This window comes from Ambystoma mexicanum, chromosome 2p (assembly GCF_040938575.1).
Source record: "Ambystoma mexicanum isolate Mex_15411 chromosome 2p, UKY_AmexF1_1, whole genome shotgun sequence".
Classification (NCBI taxonomy): Eukaryota; Metazoa; Chordata; class Amphibia; order Caudata; family Ambystomatidae; genus Ambystoma; species Ambystoma mexicanum.
Window position 1 is genome coordinate 306,123,924 of NC_090923.1, and position 24,090 is coordinate 306,148,013.

Here is a 24,090-nt window from a genome sequence, read left to right on the forward strand (position 1 = left end):
GCAACAGCGCATGTAAGAAAGTGGGAGTAGTCTGATTGCTGAATCTGGTCTGGTCAATGAAAAAGCCATCTTTAAATTGGTCCTCCAATCGAATGATACACAGTCTGCTGTGCTCCCGAGTAATGCCCTTATCTACAGTGACTTGCAAATCTTCAATTTTAGTTAGAAATCAGGATGGATCATAGGGAGGAAAGCATTCAGATTTGCGGTGGAGTTTCTAACATGCCCATCGAGTGCCTTCAAAAGTGTCTATGTATGCCCGAGATGGACATTGTGCTGCTAACAGAATGGTTTCTAGTGGGACTGGGCTGGGTAGCATTTTCTCCAGTCTGATGCATTGCGGGGTGGAGGGGGACGGGCATTTACCAACATATTGCATGGTGTAGCATTCCAATTAAGGCGCACGGTTTGATATCAGGCACTTTAAGCCCACTGGCATGGTAAGGCATTATTAGTGTTTTCCTCCCACAAATGAACACTACCAGCCAGGGGTTTAAGTTGTGCAAAAAAGTGTGCATTTAGTTAAATGAGTATATTAGTAAATAGATAGAGACATTTAGGGAGCAGTATCATTTTTATTAAGGCTACTCTGGCCACAAAGGACGGGGGGGGTGCACACACCATCTGTCCCCCCTGCCCTGATGCTCAAGCCAGAGGTGAGGCACAATTGGTGGACTATAATGTGGAAGCTGAATGGGACACTGTTATGCCAAGATACCTAACATGGCACTGCAACCATTTGAACCCTTCACTGTATGGCCCTGGTGAAACCGCCTCCATTAGGGGGAATCATTTAGAGTTACTCCATTTTATCTTCAACCCAAATTCACAAACCTCTGCTACAATTCACTTCAAATTATTCATCAACCCTTTAACGAATAGCACCAGTTTCAACAGTATAGAGCAAATGGAGCATAGTTTGGTTGAAGAATCTTAAGCCCCTCTCAGCAAGATTTTTACAAAGAATCACTCCAAGTGCTTGAAAGCAAAAAGAACTGGTGGAAGAGGACAGCATTGTTGGGTACCTCTAGCTAGAAAGAGCTTACCAGAAGTGGTACAGTTTGTATACACTCTCGCCGAGGGTGACACCAGAGACAAAAAATAGGGATCTACTCGCATTGCATTCTGTGAGTTGATGTTTTTTGGTGCCGAGGAAGGCTGCTAAAGCCAGGACATTAGGATTAACCAATGAGATGACACTGAATAACTTTCTAGGGTTATGGTCTGTCGAGCGCCCCGTGATGAAGCCTGATTGGTTCTCAAAGACCATTTCCGGGAGGAGTTAACGTGCCAGTACTTTTGCCATATTCATGTTATCAATGCTAAGTATTGAAAGGGGCCTATGATATATGATATGATGTGATGTGGCATTTATAACGTGCCTGTACACAAGTGTTTCTAGGTGCGACAAGGCATGGAGGGGGAAACAAAGGGAGGACAAAAAAAAGATCTTAAGAGCCCTTATGTAATTCCGATAGCACAAGTGCGATGAAAAGGGAAGGGGAGAAGTGCCAGGGTGTCGGAATTGAAACAATATTATGCCTCCTATCATAACAATTGTATGTGTATTGGCCTACGCCAAGTTGTCTAAACATCATATGCGAACAAACTCCACGGCAAGGTCTTGACCTTAGAGAAAGTAATATAAGTCGCCATCTTGGATTAAGCCGCCATTTTAGGTTCTCTTGTTATATGGAAGTCACCCTGAACATCAAAAAGGAGGCCAAATAACATTCTGAGTAAGATTCTGGCCGTTGTGACCTCCGTACACATGAATAATTAATATGCCTGCAGGCCACTTGTCGGGATCGCGAACTGAGACCTTGTCCTACCGTTGACCTATGTGTAAATGTATAACTATATCAGCAAAACTAATCAAAATGCATATATTATAGGATTGGCCTGGCAAAGAACCCATAGGCCCGGCTCATAGAATGGTTAACCCGCGAGAGGGTAGGCCAAGGGCTGGACAAATCGTATAAAGAGCCCGAGTATTTCAATGTGCTCTCTCTCTCACTAACGCATCGAACCCTCGTTGAAGTTCGTTATGTTACTCTGAGAGCCGAATAGCTATCCGTTTGTCAATTGACTTGGTAACTGTTGTAGCTTTTAAATAAAGCACTTGTATGTTCTTTGTAACCTCTGTTGGTGTGTTTCTTGTTGGGCTTCCCGGCTTCATATTATTTTTCTGTTTTCACAAGGGGGCAGGGGAAAGGAGAAGTGCAGTTAACTCACAAGTGCAGCCAGCGGGTGGCTCATAAGTGCAGAGAGAAGGGACTGTTGGGTTGCAGATACAGACTCTTAAGTGCTGGGAGCCTGTAGCCAGTGCAAGGGCAACTGGACATGCAGGAGCCCGGGCCCAAGTTCAGAGGGCGACCAGGTGACCGATGTGCGAAGCAGTCAGGTGCATCAGCAGGAGAGAGGAGGAGAGAAAGCAGCAGCGAAAAGGAAGGTCTTGAGTTGATTCCAGAATCAAAGATGGTTCTGCTCATGAGAGAGGCAGGGAGGCTCTTCCAGATTGAGGCCCACTCCAAGGAGATAGATCTGTCCCCAACTCTCTGCTTGGAGAAGCATCTGACTCTCAGAGAGCTGAAGAGATTTCAGAGCTGGAGAGATACGATCCCTGGTCTTGAGGCCAAGGACAAGTCTCACAGTCCTGTTCTGGATATGAAGAGTAGAGGCAGGAAGATTTAGAAAGAGGCTGTTTCAATAATCCAGCCTAGAGAGGACCAGTGCTCTGGAGGCAGTGGGCTTCTGGGTGAAAGTGAGAATAGGAAGAATACCTCAGAGGAGGTGCAGCTGATAGTTTGACTTCTTAGAGAGTTCAGAGATGTGAGGAGAGAATGAGAGGGTGGCATCGAAGACAACACCAAGGTTCTTAGCCTCACAGGAAGGAGCAGGAGGAGGGCCCACAGTGGGCAGCCTGAGAGAAAGAGGAAAGGAGGGAACGGCTGTCCCAATGAGGAGTATCTCAGTCTTACTGGTATTAAGGCAGAGATCATTGGTTGCACACCATTCCTGAATTGCGGCCAGACAGTCTTGCATGAGAGAAGAAGCAGAGGTGGCTGATGGGAGCCTGAAAGAGAGCTGAGTGTCATCCTCATAACATTGAAAATTGGAGCAGAAAGTAGTGATGCATTGGGCAAGAGTACCAGGTAGTGGTTAAAGAGCTAGGGAGAGAGGTTAGACCCCTGGGCAGTACCACAAGTAGAGAGGGAGAAGAGAGGAAAGACCCCAGTTGGACCTAAGAGGGCCAGTCGGTGATAAAGGACGTCAACCAGGCCAGGGCCTGATCAGTAATATCAAGATTGTCACGTATAAGCTTACTTTTGTGGGGTCTGTGTTGGTCTTAGAGAGGACAATGACTCGGGCCTTATTTATTGGGGTGGTAGTGCTCCCCTAGCTAATGTCTCAGTGCGCACCTCTAGTAGCTTGGGGACTATTATATCAGTGTAGAATTCAATAGAAACCTTGTCGGTCAGAGACATTTCCTAGATTGGAGATCTTTGATTGCTTCTGTGATCTTGTCTGTGGAAAGATTAAGGTTAAATGACGCCTGCTAAGTGTCACTGAGCCAAAACAGGGTGGCTCTGTCTTGGGGCCTCATTACGACCCAGGTGCTGGACCATGGTGCTATTAGCACCATGGTCCATGCCGATCTCCGGCATGGTGGATGGCGGAATTACCGCCCCCATCACAAGGTTGGCGGAGGCGGTAATTCCCCATTCACTATTTGCCCTTCCCCATTCCCATTTTGCCCCATAGGGCATAATGGGGATGGGGAAGGCGCTAATTACGGCACCGTAAATTACGGTTGCCGTAATTAGCTCCAAGGTCCCTTAGCGGGTTGGATTTTAACGCCTGCAAAAAGCAGGCGTTAAAGCCTCCAACCCGCTAAGGGACCTTGTAATCAGGCGCTAATGGTTTAACAGCGCCGACGCTCTTCACGGCGCCGTTAAACCATTAGCGCCAGGGTCGTAATGAGGCCCTAGGTATTTTTGGAGTAGTTGACCCTCAGTTTTAGTAGTCACAGAAGCATAAAAAGAGGTATAGCACTGCAGGAAGGCCTGTGCACCTTATGCCTTCTGACGATAGCACCGATTTTATTTCACACTTTTCCTGTTTGACTATCCAGGGTAGGGTCAGTTGGGATGATCAGATTCAGCGTATTTACAGGCTGCTCTCTTACGAGAACCTAGCTTAGCCTTACTGGCAACTGTCTAAATCTGGTAGGTTGGTCGTGAATATTATTTAGTTGCTGTGCAGAGTTTTGCCACCATTTGCCACAGAGTGCCATATACGACCCGCGCTTTCCCCTTAATGTAGAGACCTTCCGCATTTTACATTCAGTGCCTAATACTACCCAGTGTGCTCCAAAGTGTTGTATTTTGCCCCTACATGTCTCTTAGTGCATAGCCCTTCTCCAATTGTGCATACATGTTGAGTTCTGCCTCAGTGTTACTCTCACTGCCCCCAAACATTGTCCTATTTCCCCTAAAACATTCTCCTAAAACAGTGGTGTGGAAGGTTGCCCAGAGCAATTGCCAGTGGTTTAGATTCATTCGAAACCTTCCACCCATCACTTTTGTGGTCAGTCTATTTCCCCTGTGACACCCCCACTGCATACTTCTTCCACCACTGCAAACCCATTGACCTATGTGACTGCCAGTAGAGCGATGCGAGCTGCATTTTATGCCATGTTCGCTGCTGTCTTGAATACACAACCTGCTAGGATGCCAGCCCATTATTACCAGCAGTTTCAAAAGAAATGCCACACATACATGCTTTCAAACATGTACACATGCACAAACACACTCTCCCTCACACACATACACAGGCACACACAAACACACATGCCTTCTTTTGTTTCGATCTGTACTTTTTTTCACCAAGTCACAGCAGTGTCCTCTCTCAAGTAACCACCACTGCAGTAATTTTTCCCGACAGTGAAGGTATGCGGGGGCTCGGGGGCACACAGTGGTGGCAGTGCCCCATCGTTGTCTGGGGACATGATATCTCTACAATTGGTAAACAGCCTTCAGAGCAAAATGCATCATCTCGAAAGTATTCTTCTTCCCGCTGTTTTTTCCTCCCTCAATGAAACATGTTTTTCATTCTTGAACATATGGTAAAGGACTTTATATATGGTTTAGGTCGTAGGCTGGGTTATTCAGTGCTTAAGAATTGGTACTGTTAGGCCGCTCTTAAAAAGACAGCTATTGGCAGAGCCCGCCATAAACATTATCAGCCAGTTACCATTTCCCCAGCCAAAATCTCTTTATGTCCTGTCTGTCCCACATTAGGAACATCTAAGGTGCTACTCTAATCTTAATCCAACCCAGATCGGCCTTGGCCAAGGTCACATGAGGGAACGAGACATCCTCGGGATGTGGGGTAGAATTACAAGGACCTGGAGCATGGGAGAATTTGCCTGCTGCCTGCATTTGACAGATGGACACAATATGCAGGAGTAGAATTCATGCCCTGAAACTACCTTAACTGCTTTCTGAATAGGCCATGAAGGTGCCAGTTGGCCTCTTCACTGACATGTTATCCCACTTCAAGACCATAATATTGCAGGGCAGTGCTAATAACCCTATATTTTTCACCACATCTAGTATTCCCTTATGCAGTATCATCAAGCACAGAGTCGTGGGTCAGCAGTGCTCTGTGGCCAACACTCAGTCTGTCATCACTGTCCATGCAGGTTCTTTTAACTGGAACAATTTAAGGGCTGTCAGAATAGTATTCCTTCCCTGAATGGCGGGAGCTGCTGGTTGCAGGCTAATGCTAGGAAAAGAGGTCATTTTGCTCCACCCTCCTAGAGGGCCAAGCCCTAGCGTGGTTATTCCACCCCTTCTTGGCAAGCAAGCAATGCCCTAGAGGCGTAGCTGCACCAAGACCATAGTCTTCATCCCTGAAACTGTTCTTGAAGTTGATCTCAGAGGCTGAGAAAGCTGTATTTGGCAAAGCCATCCTAATTCAAGATTTGGCAATTGCAATAGTATTTAACCGGTGCTACCAGACAGACCAATCACGAGAATGCAGGTAACAGCTTATAGAGAGGCTGTGGTGTTGCGATCGTAGCCCTGAAACTAGACGAGAGTGCTGCTGGTTTTACGTGAAAGACTCCATAATTATAATATGTCACGCCCTAATCACACATGTATCTGCGATTCTGTGTGAAGCGTTGAAAGACCTCAACTCCAAAATTGTTATCTATTTAGCAGAAAGAAATCCCCACATGTGCATTAGTACTAAATGTGAGGGAGCGGTGCTTTTCACTCTAGGCACTATAGATTTAGAACAAGCTTTTGAAGGAAGTGAAAGTTCCGTCCTTTCAGGTTAATCGAGAACCTGTAGGAATGGAGGAGGCTCAGCCCCTGCGGACGGGCCCTGCTCCCTACAAGCACCACTTTACGTTCACATTGCAGTCCCGCCATGCACATTGTGCCTACTAAACTGGGTATAAGAACAGCCTTGCCAGACTTCCCAGTGGCTGATGTCCATAAAATGGTGTGCTTCAGAATAAAACTGACCGAGCTATAATCTTGTCACGATCACACCTGACACAATAACACCTCGTTATGTGCTGTATGGGCATCTGACTCTATTTTAATATCTGACAGCTTATGGTTACGGCTGCCAAGCCTGCCACCCATTCTGCTTGTGCAGCTGGTCAAAACGACACCTGTTTAACGATTGTTGCCACGTTATGGATTGCAGCTGCAACAATGCAAAGAAATAATTCTGTGGTTGCAAATACATTCTGTCTGTATGAGACAAAGTACATTTCTGTGTTTTAAGATAAAAAAAGATGATAGAAAAAAGAAAAATCTAACATATCCATGATGTCCAAGTGGTGGGTCAATAGCCAATGGAGCACATGGAATGAGATCATGAAATGGGATGACACTTTTCCCTTTCCCTGATTTCATTTTTTATTTTTATTTATTGTGATATAACCACATTTTGGGTTTTTTCACATGGTATAAAACAAGGAAAAGAAACAAATTTCAATCATATTCATTAAGTAAATAAAACAATTTCAATCAATACACAGATTTAAAAAGGAAAATAAAACAAAATTTCTTAAAACATTAGAACTTAATTATCTTACTTGTCCGCTCATAAACATATGGAGATGTAACTAGAGGAAGTGAAGGATGTTAAGTAAAGAGGAGGCAAAGAACGTGTAGAGAGAATTTAGCAAAAGTTCTGGAGAATAAACCCCATCTGCTGTAGTACTCTTATAATATTCAGTGTCAATGTAGTCGCATGCCCTGCAATCAGTCTTTCCCAAAACATGATAGAGAATAGACGATCACTTGACACAACAAAACGCCCAAGGTACTTTTCTCTGACTTCTCAGGTCCCACGACAGAACCTTAGTACATGTTCAATTGTCTTGATTTTTGGATCTGTACATTCGTGTCATAGGGATTTTGACTCACCCCCTTGACCCCGGCGACAGAGAAGAGAGCCCGTTTGGACTAGGTTCAGACGTACTCTAAGGAAGTTCTGTCTGGCTTTATATCTGGGAATTTTGTCAAGTATTTTGGGAGATAGCCCTGTTTATTTATCATATGTAGAAAATGAGGCCGCTACTGACGAGGCCCTCATTTGTTCAATTGCTGTAATCTAATCTGTCATCATCAGAGCTTTTTTGGCCTTCATTGGGTTTAAGACAAGTGTGTTCTCACCACTACCACAGTTGGCAAGAATCTCCTGTGCTATTTTTTTTTAGATCTCTTGGGATCCGGGAAGAGTCTAAATTAAGATGGATCAAAAGTTCCTCATATAGTGTACTTTCCATAGGATCAATTATTAGTCTATACAGCGAAAGTATTTTCCAATCCATCTGAGATTGAAGAGATTTTAAGCCCAGCTAGTACCTCAGGCTTACGATCTGGAGGCTGTTAGGTAAACCCAGCACCTGCTACCAAATTGTTCCTTCTATTTTATGCCAATCTATGGACCATATCAATGGTTTGGCCTCTATACCATAGAGTAGGACTGGTACCATCTTTGACATGTAGAATCTTATCATAGGCAAGATGGAGAATTTACAGTATAGGACAGAGATATTTTTCATTTGTGATGTTAACTGGGGGCACTTTGATAATATCTTTATTTGCATTTGTCTGATTTTCAGGACAGGAATAAACTGTCCTCCTACTGTCCATGGGAGTCTACCTCCCCAGGAGCCCTTTTCTCCGAAGATGACCACCCTCGATTTCTCAGGGTTGACGACTAGATCATTTTCTTTCATGTAAATATCTGAAGCTTTGAAGAGTCTTTGGAAGCCCACGGGTGCCGTGTCTAGCAGGACAATGTCGTCTGCATACATGAGTCATTTAATTGCCATTGAACCAATTTTGGCACTAGGCAGTGCTGAGGAATCTACTTCTTGCCCAAAATCTGCAAGATAGAAATTAAAAGGAAAGGGGCGACCATACAAGCCTGTCGCAACCCTCTACCCACCGTAATGTACTGTGAAAGATGACCTTCTGAGTTTAACCTTACTCTCACAGTGTTTCCTTCATGCAGGTTGGCAAGGATATTAATGAGTGGTTTTAGGGCTCCCCTTTTCTCCAGCTTAGACCAGTGCCGATCTCTGTTAACAAAATAGAAAGTACTCAAAATGTCTATAAACGCCCCATGAAGCCTGCCCGTGTTCTTCCCATCATTATTATTCATTAAGGAGGCTAGTACTATGCCATTAAGTGACGTTGAATGTAGTTCTGCAGTTATTTCTGATGGCCTTTATCTTTTCGGCAAGAATAGATTTGTTTAATTCTTCCTTCCTCGCAGCCCTTATTAAAGTACGTTTCTAACATTTTTTGGACCATGTAGTTTCGTCAAACACATGTTTGTATACTGGTAGTCGACCAGACTGCATGCTCCCTGATTTAATTATGACCCACAGGAAGCCACCTTAACACAAGGTAAGGGCTTAGGTGCCGTTCAACCACAGGGCCTCCAATATTACTAATGCTGTGGTCGCCCTGTCGATGTTACATGATTTTTCTTATTGGCTCTCCGGTAGGCAATTGTAGGGTTCTCTGGCATGTAGTCAGAGCCAGAGTTTTAGGTAACTTTTTGCAACCGGCCGCCATATAATTCTGTCCAAATCTTTGACAAGCTGGTCTATTTTCTCGGAAACTACTTAAAGGTCTAGAAGAAAAAATCTTCTCTGACAAAACATCAGAGTTGATAGTTATATAAGAAGACATGCAGAATGATCCTGCCTTCCATGTGTCTATGAGAACAGCCCAGAAGAAAATGTACCAATTCAATTGACAAAAGTCCAAATTAGGCTCCAAGAACTGGACGGAGGGACGCCCGGCTGTGTGCAAGGAAAATCCAAATGATCTGTGCATGTATGTATGATCAATTCTAAGGGTCTGCAGCTGGAATTAGAACTTTAAACACAGTGAAATCCACGGAGGTCTTTGGGTCCCTGTATTCTATATTTTTGAACTTTTCTTTGCTGTTTCTGGATTTTAAATGATGTCAACAAAGGGCTTAAGTGTGTTTAGATCCACTTAGCAAAACGCGTCTTCCACCGCTACTTCCCATTCCCACCTTCTTTCGGCTCTCTGAAATTTCCTTTGCTCAGAGATTCCAGATGATCTAAAATAATTGGATCTCTTATTGCTCTTTCCCAGGATGGAGTGGCTCAACATAAGACCGGGAAATAGAGCGGAAGCTGAACAGAGTTGTTCCAAGAGGGTCCATCCTTCCGCACTCCTCCACTTCCTATCAAATTGGAAGCCCAGCGGGGTGCATTTTAGGGTACATTATTACACAATCGCTCAGTACCTTTTTAGCATTGACTGTGATGGTGGTGGTTTGAAGGAAGACTCGTAGCTAATCTCCTGGAAGAGTTTCTGTTGAAGCACTAGAGATATTGACCATTCCTTAGAAGTGCTATATATGATTGATAGGTATGGCACTGATTGGGTTACAACAGGCAGTTCACTGGTAAGACTTTACTTGGGGAAGGAGGGACATTAGACCATGTCAGTGTTGCATTCTCTGTCCATTATACCTCCTACACGTCATTTGATAAGGACATAGGTGACAGATGAAGAGCGTCATGCAATATCGAATCAAAAACCCTCCCATCATACAAAATGAAGATGAAAGGAAACACAACGAGAAGCTTTAAAAACGTATATAAGGACAGAACTTTTGGGTCGATTATTCCATTCCTAACATCTGCATGAGTATTTCGAAAACCATGTTCTAAAAATAAAAAATAAAAAACAGTCTTTCAAATAGCACGACCTAAGTCAATAAAACATAATCAACACATTGGCTTCCCCAAACAATATAATACTAATGATTTATAGTGTAAGTAATGACATTATGGTGACATGTGTTCTGCTCTAAAACTACATCAACATGTCGCCCCTGTTATATAAATGCTAGGTTTCTGGTTTCCAAATCTTTAGAGCGGATGCTTCCCAATGGCTACCATGCCATGCCTTCCAGTAATGGGCTCCCTTCCAGGCATCCATGCCCAGCCGGTGTTTAAACCCCACAGGGCTGACTCAGTCATCATATGTTGAGCATCATGAAGCTCTGTACAAATGCTTGATATGTATACATGATCTACCTAGACCGGCGTGTTCTCCCCACAGTGCTTACATTTTAGTCTAAGGGAATATAAGGGGCTAGCCAGTTCTTCAATCTCAATATTATCCATTCTGTATATTGAGCGCCTGGAAGCCCATGAACACATATATAATAATAGTGAAGCATTTACATTACCAATATTTTATGTTAGCCCTTTCTTCCCTTGTATTATTTATGTTTGTATTTGTGTTATTTTAAACAGCATAAGCAGTATTCAGAATGCATTGATTTAGTGATGGGATTACCTGCAGAAACCTTGGTTGTCATACGCCATATTTTCACATTCATCAAATTGTGGCTGATTCCTGAGTTCTTTATTATTATTATTATTATTTCTGCTTTTCACACCCAAGTATGCCGCTTGCACGCTTTCAAGTTCTTCAAATTCGTATTGACGCCAAATCTGCAGATCTCTGTGGAAGTAAATGGTGGGAAATGAATAGCTGGGCATGCATAGACAAACATTCACTATTGATATAGTCTCGCCTTTATTGAAGAGCGCTAGGCTCTGCTTCTAGGAACTATGCTTTTCCTCCACTCACTCCATTCAGTCAGTCACATTTGTGGGAAGGAACTGAGGAGCCCAGGTCATTTCAGGCGGATGCCCCTCCCCCCACCAACATACCTCCTGATTAGATTTGTCAATTCCTTGCTCTCACATCAGTAGGCTTTTCAGTCAACACCTCCTAACAGCTATTGATGGTTGCACTCATATCCTTCTTCAACATATTTCCCTTTTTCTTTGGAAGCGCTTTGAAAGGGCTTAAAAGAGGCATTGGTGGTTGCTTTCTTGCTATCGCATCTAATGGTTTTTCAAGCTCCCTTGCTTCTCTACCCTCCCTCTTCCTCTCAAAGTGATTTAAAGTAGAAGGAAACTGTCCCTCAGGGCTTCAATAAGGCGCCCAAAGTAAAACTAAATACAACTTCAAATACAACTGTGTTCTGAGAGCACCACCAATTGACAAATGTACGTGTGAGAGGAGAACAAGCACAGTGCGGTAAAGGATGGCGTGGGAGATTGCAAGTGATCCCGCTGCACGTCAATGTGGTCAAGATTATGATAAAACCTGAAGAGCATCCACAGTTGACGCTCTTCTGAAGGGTGGCCTGCTCAGCCAGATAGAGTTGCAGTCTTGGCCGTTTCTCATGGTCTAAGCAGAATTCGTTGTCCATGCTCCTTCATATGCCAGCTGCAGGGTGCACAAGAGCAAATCCCAATTGCACAGACACTGTAATGCACATCAGGTTGGAGCATGTACTCCCTATTACTATTTTGGGTAGAGACCAGGTCACTCCTCCCACCCAAGAGGTAGGCCGTGGGTCAGTAGTCTCTTTCCAAAAGTCCCCTCCCCCATGGGCTAGAGATGCATTGAAACGTGGCCAATAGGGACATGGGACTGTGTGACAGGTATTCCCTGATTTGAACATGACTCCCAACCATGTACATCAGACACTGTCCTCCATTGAAATTGAAGGACACATTTGCTCGGTGTTACTAAATGAAGCAATGATACCCAGTAGCATGACATGCACTCTTTGAAAATCACATCTGAAAGAATGTCCTAATTCTGAGAAATAAGTAAGACTATAATAATTAGTGCCACTGATATTGTGACCATCACTCATACGTTTTCATCATTGATGTTTCTTTTGATGCAGTCGCTTTATTATGACAGCAAAACGTGTCAAGTACACGACAGTTCTTTCCTTCATTAATATTAAATGCTGTTCTTTCAGAAATGTTTTTAGATTTAGCACCTCAAGACCTTCCACTTTGCTTCTGCCTTTGCTCTTCCTCTCCCCTGCTGATTTCCTGTCTGATACTGCACTGGTCACCTGGTTATGCTGATTTCTGGCCCAGGTCCCTGCCCGCCCAGTTGAATACGTGCACTGTCTCCCGGCAACCCTTGCACTTGGGTCTGTATCTGTAACCCTACAATCCCCGTACCTGCACTTTTGGACACCTGCTGTCTGCACTTACCCTTACACCTGCCACCTGCTGGCCGCACTTCTTGTTATTGTTTTGATCTCATGTACAGCACTGCCCCCTCCCCTTTCCCTTGGCACTTTTCCCCTCCCCCCTCACCTGCACTTGCATGATCTCAATGTCACTTGGCGTAGTAAGATCGTTGTCTCTGTCCTCCCTCAGTTCCCCCTTCCTTGCCTCATCGTGCCTTGAAACACTTCTGTATAGGCGTGTTAAAAATGCCATATCATATCATTTCTTGTTTTGGCATTTAGTCCACAACCTAAACCACAAATGCTGCACCTGCATTGAGAAGAGTGCTATTGACGTTGTGACCATCACTCGGGAGCCTGCTTCATTATTGTTTATATTGTTGCAGGCACTGTATTATTAATAACAGCAAAACATGTTATGTGAGTGATTGTTCTTTCCTTAATCAATTTTAAATTTGGCATTTTCAGATCAATTTTTAAATCTTTTTAGGGGACTTTTTATTTGCATAGCTGAGAGCTTATAGACATATTGGCAACTCTTACTTTGGATGAGTAGCAGTAGGAGTGGGACTTCTTTCCTGACTTTGAGCGGGAAAGATGAATAGAATTCTGATGCTGCATCCACACCTTCGGCACGCCAAACAAGAATGCAAACCACTCCCATCCATTCCTAGATGGAGCCTGGATTCAAGACCCCAGACTGTTGACACTCGCAAGACATTACTAAAACCCAGGAGACGGAAAATCTCTTTTTGACATAATACCCCCTGAACTCAGAAGCCATCTGGAGGCTAACGGCAGACATCCTTTTCCACCGAATCCCACCTGAGCTGGGGCTGTATTCAAATACTTGTTGCACCTTTAGGACAGAACTGCGCTGATACAGTTTTCCCACAAAGTAAGATGAAATGGATTCTGCTTAGCACAAGATCAGCAGTTGAAATCAGCGTGGCAATGTACAATCTAATTGTGGTGGAGAAGCTAGAGTTTTAGTGCGTTGTTGAAGCCTGGCTATCTGAAATGACATCTCTTTTATTACAGATTTTGTTCCACATCATTTTAAAATCATCTCCCTTACCTGGTCTGATAAAAGAAGATGAGGCATTGTGCTAATTTATAAGCAGAACTTTGCGATCATTGAGATGTCTGCTCTTCCTATTAAAGTACCGGAGTCCTGATTAAATTCACTTTATGACATAGTACAAACGCCACATTTGTTGAGTAACTAGAAGTGTCTGAGTTATAACTCCCTTACATTAATTTTGGAGGCGACAAGTGAGGTTAAGATGGGACATCTCCTTAACTCCTTGGCCAAACTGCGCATGATGCCTTTGATTCATACTCCCACGCTTGTGGAGGTCGACACTCTCAATCAAATTCTTTCCTCTAGCTTAATAGGTTTTTTGGTGAGCCTGTTTTGCTCTAATTATTAGACCATTTTGCTTTTCCAATTCTTATCCCACTACCTCATACTTCCAATGTGTCCTATAATACGAATACTCATCCTATAAAAATGCTTCCATGGAGCGTGCTCACAAAAGAATCATTTAGCACCCTAGCCACACTCGATGTTGGTACTCAAATATTTCAGACAAGCCATCAGAGATTCTGTCATCACTGGATACAGCAAAAAGTACAATTATTGATTCCATTGCACCAGTGTCAGCAGACCTAAAATCTGAACACCCCCCCCCAAAAATAACCACTTGAAAAATTGAGGGAAAGCGGTTTCTTTCACAAAAAATGGAGGACAAATGTATCTTCAGGAAACACATGGGAATCTACAGGTCTGAGATTTCAATTGCCAGGAAAAAAATATTTTAATAAAATAATTGAGGATTTAAGCATTTGAATATAAGACCACTTTTGCATAAATTGTGCAAAGCACAAGCTCAGAAAACTATAATAAGATCTTGATAGCTGTTAGTGGTTAACATAGCTAGTTACTTTACTTCAAAGGTTGATCAATTTAGAGTCAACCTTGCAGATGAGTTAAAATCTATTGGGTGTCCTATTAATAACTGCAATAGTCAATCTATCTATCAAAGCTTTCTCGGGTCATACTGACAGGGGTATGGAAGCGCTGTTTAATTGTGAAAAATGTTTTGGAATCTGTAGCCCTAAACATTTTTCATGCCATTTCCCCCATTTGGAAATCAGAAATATTGAAATGATTGAATCATCCATTGGAATTAGGAATATTGCCAGAACCTTGGAAGAGTGTGCTGGTTTGTCCACTGCTAAAAAAGCCTTCATTATATTCTAATGAAAAGAGCAATGTTAGATCAATTTCTACATGACCGCTTCTGGCAAAACAAAGAGAATGGGTCTCATTATAAGGTTGCTGGTCCGATAACAACGGTACCAGTAAGCTTGCCGGTACCATTGTTACCAGACCGGCAAGCCACAAGGTTGCTCGCGGGTGACTTTTCGTCCGCCAGGTCTGACCTGGCGGGCAGACCGGCACCTGCGAGCAGACCATGTCGGATGCACCGGCACCATTCACGAATGTTGCCGGTGTATCCAACCTCCTCATTTCAATTGAGCCCCACAGGGCTCAATGGGAATGGGGGAGCATTTTTTCCGGTGCCTGGGAATGGGCTATTACGGGTCCGCCGGGGCTGTAATGACCCGGTAATTGCCCATTCCTGGGTGCTGGAAAAAAATTACTCTGGCGGCAGCCATGCCAGGTTTTACCGGCACGGCTACCGCCGGAGTCATAATGAGGCCCAATGTGTTAAAATCCAACAGATTTACTGGTTTAAAGAAAAGCACACCCACTTGAATACGGCATAACTAGGACTAAGACCAGGCCATAGCCCCAATATAGTCACTATAGCTATGGGAGAAGGCGTATAGTGACACAATGTTTGGCTGGGTAAAATCTTTCTGGTCAAATAGAACCCAGGAAGTGGAGTCGGCGCCCTTCATTTCTACTTTTATTTCCATGTACTTCAGAGTACCATATCAATCAGCACTCTCTCACCTCCCAATTAATTTATAATTGAACCCTTTGGCTAGTTCAATTCGGGAGAAGAGTTTCCTTTTTTGTAAATTACACCGACAGCATGCACATTTTCATTAAATTGATAGATAATAGAGATTTTAACTTCAAGTAAATTGAATTGAGGAATTGTCTCACATTGATTGAAAACTATTTAAAGATCAATGGAAGTAAATGCAAAATATAGACCATGGGATTAAATGGTTTGCATCTTAGATGTGTTAATGGATACTGCCTGATTTCTTAGAGGCTTAAGTCCCCTCGTTCTTGAATTTCTTTCACTTGCAATGACAGTGACACCTTTGCTTTATTTTTCTCATAAGGTGATAAGGGTCAACTCTGTCATCTATTCTTGCATGGATTTCGGTAATGTTGTACACATACCCCCTCTTAAAACTTTACTTACCATCTGCTGTGGGCCCAGAATTCAACAGCAAGACTTGTGTTGGGTTATGGAGATTGGAGCATGTTTCTTTTGACCTGGCTTCTCTGCACTGGCTCCTGTTCTTGAGCAGTTTTGATTTTTCATCCTTATATCTAGTACTACATAAATCACTACATGGTAACATATACATTCATTTCCAGAGGCTAAAATGCTACATGCCAACAAGACAACATAGATCACAATCATCTTTATCTCTGCTTGTGCCTAAATTTAGAAAGGCTAGACTAGGGAAAAAGTTTCTCGGTTTTCACGGCAAAATAGTGAAACTAACTGCAAGCAAGAAAGAAAAGTATTTGCCTACTCTTTAGGCAGAAACTTAAAACTCACTTTTTTTCTAGTATCTTCAAATTTGAATACATTTCTGCTGGTTCCTTGCTCTGAGATATCAGTCACACTTTTTATAGTGCCTGGATGCCCTCGGGTGAATTATCTATGCTTTCGAAATCCACGTTCATGAACAGATTCAGAACCATAAACATTCATCAGTAAATGGTAGTCTTTCATCAATTACTGTGCCTAGACAGTCCAGCATTATTACCAAAAGGATGCTCAGAGCTCATAAAGGCAACCTTGCTAACATGAGCACAGCCTAGATGTTCAAATTGTCTTCCACTGGCACAATAGGGTGAATGATCTGGTTAATATGCAAATGTGATGTAACACTAGTAAGTAAATGTGCCAAGCTTGTATGAAATAATGGATATGGCATGTATCTCACATACATTCCTTTCAGAAGTAATCCATACTGGGCAAGCAGATTTCCATAAAAGCAAGTCTGAATGACAAGGGATTATGAGTTCAAAAGACTGATACCCAATAGAAAAACAGACATTGAGGATTACAAATTCCAATTCCATTTTTAAACTGCCAGAATATAGGATGTAAATAAATCAGACCTTCACAAATATGTTTCATAGTTTAGTTCTTCAAAAAATACGTAATGCAGAGATTACCGGATTAGAGCATAATCAACAATAGTTTTGAGCATTCTCTTTATGAAAAGTGTACTAAAATAGCAAGCCTACATGTTATTGAAAAACACATGTAGAAATGAATGTGAACATTTTGAAATGAAATCTGAGTTTGATCAGGATTGTAGGAAGTAAAGAAACATCCTCTAATACGTACAAACTAAAATGAATATTTAATTAGAAATATTTTATAGCAGTATCATTTGCAAGCAGAATCAACTGGGGAAGGAAGGTTGGATTCTCTTAAAATGGAAATTGATGCTAAGAACTACCCAGAGGATACTTTGGAGTTTGTAACAAGCGGGAAGGACAGAACAGGTACTTTTTTGCATTTGTTTTCTATTTTTATTTGTATTTATATAGTCCCTAACTAGCTACCAAGAAACAGATTGCTGTATAAGTAATCTTTGGTTAACAGAGACAGTTAGAAGGGACGGTCACAAGAAGCTTGGATATGCCATACTAAATGGGTGGTACATACCTGTGAATAGCATGACCTAAGGGAGCCCTAGGTATTCCCAAAAGAGCAGAGTCTTGTGTTCTTTCTTCAACTGCAAACATGTTGAAAAAGTCTTGATTTTGACCAGGATGGTGTTTCAGTATGCTGGGGCATAGCGAGAGAAGGTCTATTTCATGGTTTTCTATTTGCATGTCTGTTTAGTCTAGAGTCTTGCACTCTCAATGATTAGGGCCCTAGAGGAGCACATTTTACCTGAGCCCACAACCTTTGTGGGTAGGTAGGCTTGTGTATGGGCAGACCTTGCCTTATACGTGATTCAGTCAGTTCTCAAGAGTAGCCAGAATAACTATCTTATGAAGCATGCAACGACATTTTGAATGACCATAAATGGGGCCAGCTGTGCAGCATCCATCGAAGTGTGAGATTACCAGTGCCTCGACTGTCATTCTGAAATCCTCAGGTGGGGGGAAGGGTTTTTTCTTCCCGGAGGAGTGCTAGTTTTGTACCAGGCTACACAAGTGTTTCAAGGTGCGAATGTAGTAGGAGTATGGCCAGAATGCCATAAGTAATATGTGTATAGTAATTATAGGTAATGTAGTGGGAGTACAAAGTGTTTGTAATAAGGATGAATGATGTAATTTAACTGTATATGGTACTTATGAATATAGTACAATTGAGTATAGTGCTCATAGAATATGTATTTGATTATCATTGCTGTGGTTACTTAGTTTTGTAGCGTTATGAAGCTGGAATCTCTGCTTTATTTTCCGTCGAAAAAAACAATACAATTTGTTAAGCAGGATAGTTTAAAAGCTGTAGTTGTATACAATTTTACATGTACATTTTCTTTTTAGACCCTCATAAACAGTGCATTCTAAGTACTATGTTTGGTACAACATTAGTGTATGACACACTGCTGCTGTTTTGACAATAAATAATGGTTGGGTCATTGGGAAAAAAATCCAGACTGGATTTAAAAAAGTATGATTACAGTTACGTCAGTGTAAGGGTGATAATAGTATATTTGTTTGAGGTCCGTTGTGATTAAGGGAATGCTTGAAGTATTTATTTATTTTTATTTATTTATTACATTTTTTATACGCCCAAACCCTGGGGTATCATGGCGTAGCAACAGACATCTTGGATTAAGATTACATAGTTTAGGGTATATACATATTTCAGCATTTTCATCATTTTCATAAAATACCAATACATGATATACATTACATACATTGGTTGACGTACACCTTGAATAATATACATGTTGTTTTTTGCATCATTAGGAATACTGTATAGAAAATTGGTTGAACAACCAAGTTTTTAGAATGTTTTTGAATTGATCGACTGATTCTTCATTTTTGATATTTACAGGAAGGGCATTCCAGTGTTTAGTGGTCATGACTTGAAAGCTGCTGCCGCCTGCTCTGGAGCTTTTGTAACGGGGATCTCCAATAGTGTGTTTTTATTTGATTTGAGAGTTCTCTTGGGGTCTTTTTTACTTATTGAATTGTTGATGTAGCTGGGTGTTTTTTTAGTGAGACATTTGTGTGTAAAACAGAGGGATTTAAAAAGATTTTTGGCTTTGATAGGTAACCAGGTGTTATCCCTCCTGATGTTGGATATATAATCCCATTTTGTTTGCCCTAGAGCTGCTCGTAGTGCTTTATTTTGCATGTGTTGTAGCCTGCCTAGGTTCGTATGTGATGTGCCTAGTAAGAGTACATTGCAGTAGTCCAATCTGGACAATATTAATGCCCTGGCCAAAGTGATGCAATTAGTCGGTGAAAGGAACTGGCGACTAAGGGCAATTAACTTAGATGTGTAAGAGGTGGAAGAAGATAGGGCGTTCACATGTTTCGTCATAGTTAAATTGGCATCTAGATAGACTCCTAATGTTTTTACTTGTTTTGAGACTGGAATCAAAGTGCCATCTATATTGATAGAGGTATAGTCTGAATGGAGGGAGTTGATATTAAAATGGGAGCCCACGATGAGAAGCTCCATTTCTCATCATTGAGGCACAGGCTTTTCAAAGCCATCCAATTTTGTATTATATCATATATTTTGTTGATGATCATGGTGTCATGGTCATAATTTCCTTGGATTGGGATGAGGATCTGGGTGTCATCTGTGAAGTTGGTGTAGATGACACCCATGGCACCCAATGCATAAAAAAGGAGCTTAGTGTATGCATTATATGAGGTGGGCGAGAGACATGAACGTTGACGTACCCCGATGGGTACTGGGATAGGATCGGTGGCCTCTTTGCCGATGGATACTCTCGAAGTGCGTTCAGCCAGAAAGGATTTCACCCAGAGGGTGGCATCTTTAGGAAAACTGAAGTTGTTTTCAAGTGTAGCACACAGTTTATCATGGTCCACTAAATTGAATGCTGCTGATAAGTCTTACAGCAGCAGTATGCAAAGCTTGCCGGTGTCCCTGATAGTGTCCATCTCAATTTTCAGGTCAAGGAGCGCTGTTTCGGTGCTATGGCTGGGCCGAAAGCCAGATTGTCTAGCTCCCAGGGGCTGGTTTTGTTCTAGATGGGACTGAATTTGGGTATATGCTATTTTGTCTATGATTTTGAGCAGAAATGGCACAGTAGTTATTGGTCGGTAGTTTGTGGGAACGGTTGCATCCAACAAGGGTTTTTTCAGAATGGGGGGTCACCAGGCTTCTTTTATACTTGCAGGCACTGTGTTCGTATTAAAAGAGGCATTTACAACATTGGTGATAATGGGAGTGAGAGTAGGGGCACATAGTTTAACTAGGTGTGCTGGGAAATTATCGCCTTTACAGTTGGATGCTTTGAGTTTGGAAATGGTATCTGATACTGAGTCTTGGGTGACCGGAGAGAATTGGAGCAGCATATTTGTTTTCTTGTCCATTGAGTTAAGAGTGGTATTGGGCATTTTATTGTCAGCTAAGGTTTTTCTTTTGGTGATGATTTTCGTTTGTAGTAGTTACATTTTGGAAGTTAACACATTTTGAATAGTGGTGCACCATTTTTTACTGGAATTCACTGGGGTGATAACTGGGGTTTTGTTTTCCAGGTCTCTAAGGATGGCGAAGAGCTCCTTAGAGTTTGAGGTGGCGTTATTGATGCGTGTATTATAAGCATTTGCTTTGTGAGTTATAATTGCTGCTTTATAGCTTTTATTCGCAACTATAAATGCATTGGCTGAGTCTGTTGTAGAAGATTTTTTATGGATGTGTTCAAGTGACTTTTTAATCCGCCTGAGTGCGACTAGTTCTTCATTAAACCAAAAACTAGTAAGTTGGTCAGTGCAACGGGTTTTAGTTATGATGGATGCTCCTGAATCGATGGCACTGTCTCTGCCCCCTTCATACGTTCTTGCGCAATCTGAATGACACCTGGCCTACTAGGAACGTTGTTTGTCCTCCCTCTGTTCCCCTCCCTTGCCTTGTTGCGCCTTGAAGCACTTGTGCATAGACACATTATAAATTCCATATCATATCATATCATATCAGTAGTAAAACACTTCTGTAAAAGTCTGCAAGTTGACATGGATTGTCACTTTTGGCAGGATAAGTTATGAGGGCGTCTCTGAGTATAGGGGAGAGGTTCTCAGTTGTTAGCTTGCTGATGTTTCTTGTTTCAAAAGTAACCATTGTCTTGGTCTTAGCGGTATGAGTCTCATTGTTAATAGTAAAGTTGATGCATTGGTGATCTGTCCACTCAAGTGGTATTATATACTCGATGGTTACCTGAGAATTGAGTGTGAGCACCCAGTCTTATCTCGGAGTGCTGCAGAGAAAGCTTCTGCTTTATTATCCTGCTTATCATTGAAACCTAAGTTGATATCGCCTAATATAATACATTTGGTATTAGGTTTCATGTGGGGTGCTAATAGCAGTGGGATGTCTATATCCAGGTGGGAGCTAATATCAGGTGATCTATAGATGATTATGATATTGATTGTAGTTTTAGGGTTAGGTGAATATTTTGCTAGAAGAAGTTCATAAACTGTTATTTCTTCCAGGGGGCATTTGATTTGCAAATTAGTTTTAGCTATTATGGCTACACCACCTCTGTGTGCGTTAGTTCTATCTGTCCTAATAATATTGTAATTTGGCGGGATGGCAAGGGCTAGTAATGGGCCTGATGCTTGGTGTAGCCAAGTTTCTGTGATAACTAGAAGGTAATGAGGTAGTGAATTTCAATAGCATGGGCTCTGAGTGAACGGGCATTTATGAGAACTGCTTTGAGGTTGGGTAGTGGCTCAATAGGATGTAGTGAAGTAGGGGTGGGTGCCTGCAGGGCTAACGTGCTATGGAGTTGTTCAACGACAGCTGTTGTTGGTGTTTTATGGTGTTTATCTTGGGGGGTTGCTTCTGCTGCAAAAGCTTAATGGGCAACACTTTATGAGGTTGATGCATCTGCATGGTACGAGATCCTAGGCACCTTAGTCTGGAATTACCCGTAATGGAGTAGGCACCAATGGTGCCTGGGCTAGTAGAGGTTCATTTTATGACAGTCCTTAAAGAGCTGCTCCTGAGATCTGGGCTATTGGGAATGCTTATATTATTTAGGTGGATTCTGTGTTCCTGAGCAGGCGGGAAAGGTGGTGTGGTGGGAAGGAATGGGGTGGGACAGAGGGTGGGGTGGTGCCTATGGCAGCCCATTCTGGATAATCCATTCCCCTGGGGGAGGAAGAACATTCCTGTGCAGAATGGAAATATGATGGCGAGTAGTAGGCTAAACATAGTATGGTAATCAGTAATGGGAACAGTGATCACGCAAGACAATAGGTCACCTAGCTGTAAAATAAATTACCTTTTGGTGTATAAATGCTTGTGACAGTGGTTATGTTGAGTACGACAGTTCGATAGGGGTTACCTACTATTTATACATTCCACTTTAGAATAAAGTAGGATTCAAATTAGTCTAGCCATAGGCAAGTTGTGTTTGTATAAGGGCTAGTGAGAAGACAGTATTTGCAATATCAGTAGATACAGTGCCTAATAGAGATGAAATCGAGCAGATAGTTCCGTTCTATTTAACATTTTAGGAGCAAAGTGCCCAGCATACTTGACATACAATGCATAGTGACAAATTGTATATCTTTGAGTCAACAAATGAGCAATAGTACTAAACTAGTGACATGATAACGCTGGTGCAAAAATACAATTTGAGGTGTACTGCGGATTCAGTCTAATACAGATACATTGTGCTGATACTATACATTGACGGTTGATGCAGGCTACCGTGCGCGAGATGCAGACAAAATGCCGAATGGATCGTTGACAAGAGGCCTTGTTTGCTGCTCATAACATGAGTGCCACACTCAGTGACCAGGCTAAGTAGAGTCAGGTGGTATGGGCTCTGAATTTCAAAGTGCGCACGTTATTGGGAAGTGGACAGCGGTGCCCAGTAGTGGTTGACCGTATTACAAAAATTCTGTGCTTCTCATTGTACACGTGTGTATGGTTCATGAGCTGGCTGGTGCGGCGTACCAGTAGTAGGAAATGATTGCGAATGACTGAACATTAAGCAGTTTGTGGTTTATTACTCATGGTTGCGAGACGATGGTGACGGCACCATGCACGTCCTATCACGGACAGGCACAGACAGGCTTTTGTCTTGTTCCAGGTGCCTTAGTCTGGGGTGCCGGCTTCCGCCTTCTGGCGAAGCTGAGCGGAATGTAAACAGTAAACCTCCAATGAAGTTAGGTAGAGGCTAACCAAGAATCACAACGGTGCCGCTGGCCATTTTGGATGGTTCTACATGGTTTCTTCACATTAGATTAGCGAATTGAGACCCAAAGGCTCATAGCTAGTCAGTGGAGGGGCTTCCAGGCAGAGGGCAGTAGCGGAATGCTTACCCCGTCGTCGATATTCTGGATGCTGCGAAGTTCGATCCTCGAAGCAGTTGACACAGTGAGCTGGCTGCTGCTGCTCAGATGGTGCGGGATGGGCTCCTGCCCAGCCGCCGATGAAGGATGGAGGAATGAGGCACAGACCGGCTTCTGCTTTGTTCCAGGTGCCTTAGTCTGGGGTGCCAGCTTCCGCCTTCCGACGAAGCCGAGCGTAATGTAAACAGTAAACCTCCAATGAGGTTAGGTAGAGGTTGCTAGGCAACCAATAATCACAACGGTGGCAGCGGCCATTTTGGATGGTTCCACATGGTTTCTTCACATTAGAATAGCAAAGTGAGCCCCAAAGGCTCATAGCTAGTCGGTGGAGGGGCTTCCAGGCAGAGGGCAGTAGCAGAATGCTTACCCCGTCATCGAGGTTCTGGATGCTGCGAAGTTCGATCCTCGTAGCAGTTGACACATTGAGCTGGCTGCTGCTGCTCAGATGGTGCGGGATGGGCTCCTGCCCTCCCGCTGATGGAGGAATGAGGCACAGACAGGCTTGTGCCTTGTTCCAGGTGCCTTAGACTGGGGTGCCAGCTTCTGCCTTCTGGCGAAGCTGAGCGGAATGTAAACAGTAAACCTCCAATGAGGTTAGGCCGCAGTTGCTAGGCAACCAATAATCACAATTGTGGCACCAGCCATTTTGGATTGCACCATGTGGTTTCTTCACGTTAGAATGGCGAAGTGAGCCCCAAAGGCTCACTTTGGGGCTCACTTCTCCACTTCTA

The 24,090-nt window shown here is 42.8% G+C and overlaps 1 protein-coding gene across 1 annotated transcript in view; it reads right to left on the reverse strand.

The window, feature by feature from the left end:
* Positions 1-24,090, reverse strand: part of SUSD3 (sushi domain containing 3) — a 437,490-nt gene that overhangs the window by 40,118 nt on the left and 373,282 nt on the right. The window contains exon 4 of the mRNA XM_069643607.1: positions 10,890-11,057. Coding sequence (XP_069499708.1) covers positions 10,890-11,057 — 168 coding nt within the window. The remainder of the gene's footprint in view (positions 1-10,889; positions 11,058-24,090) is intronic.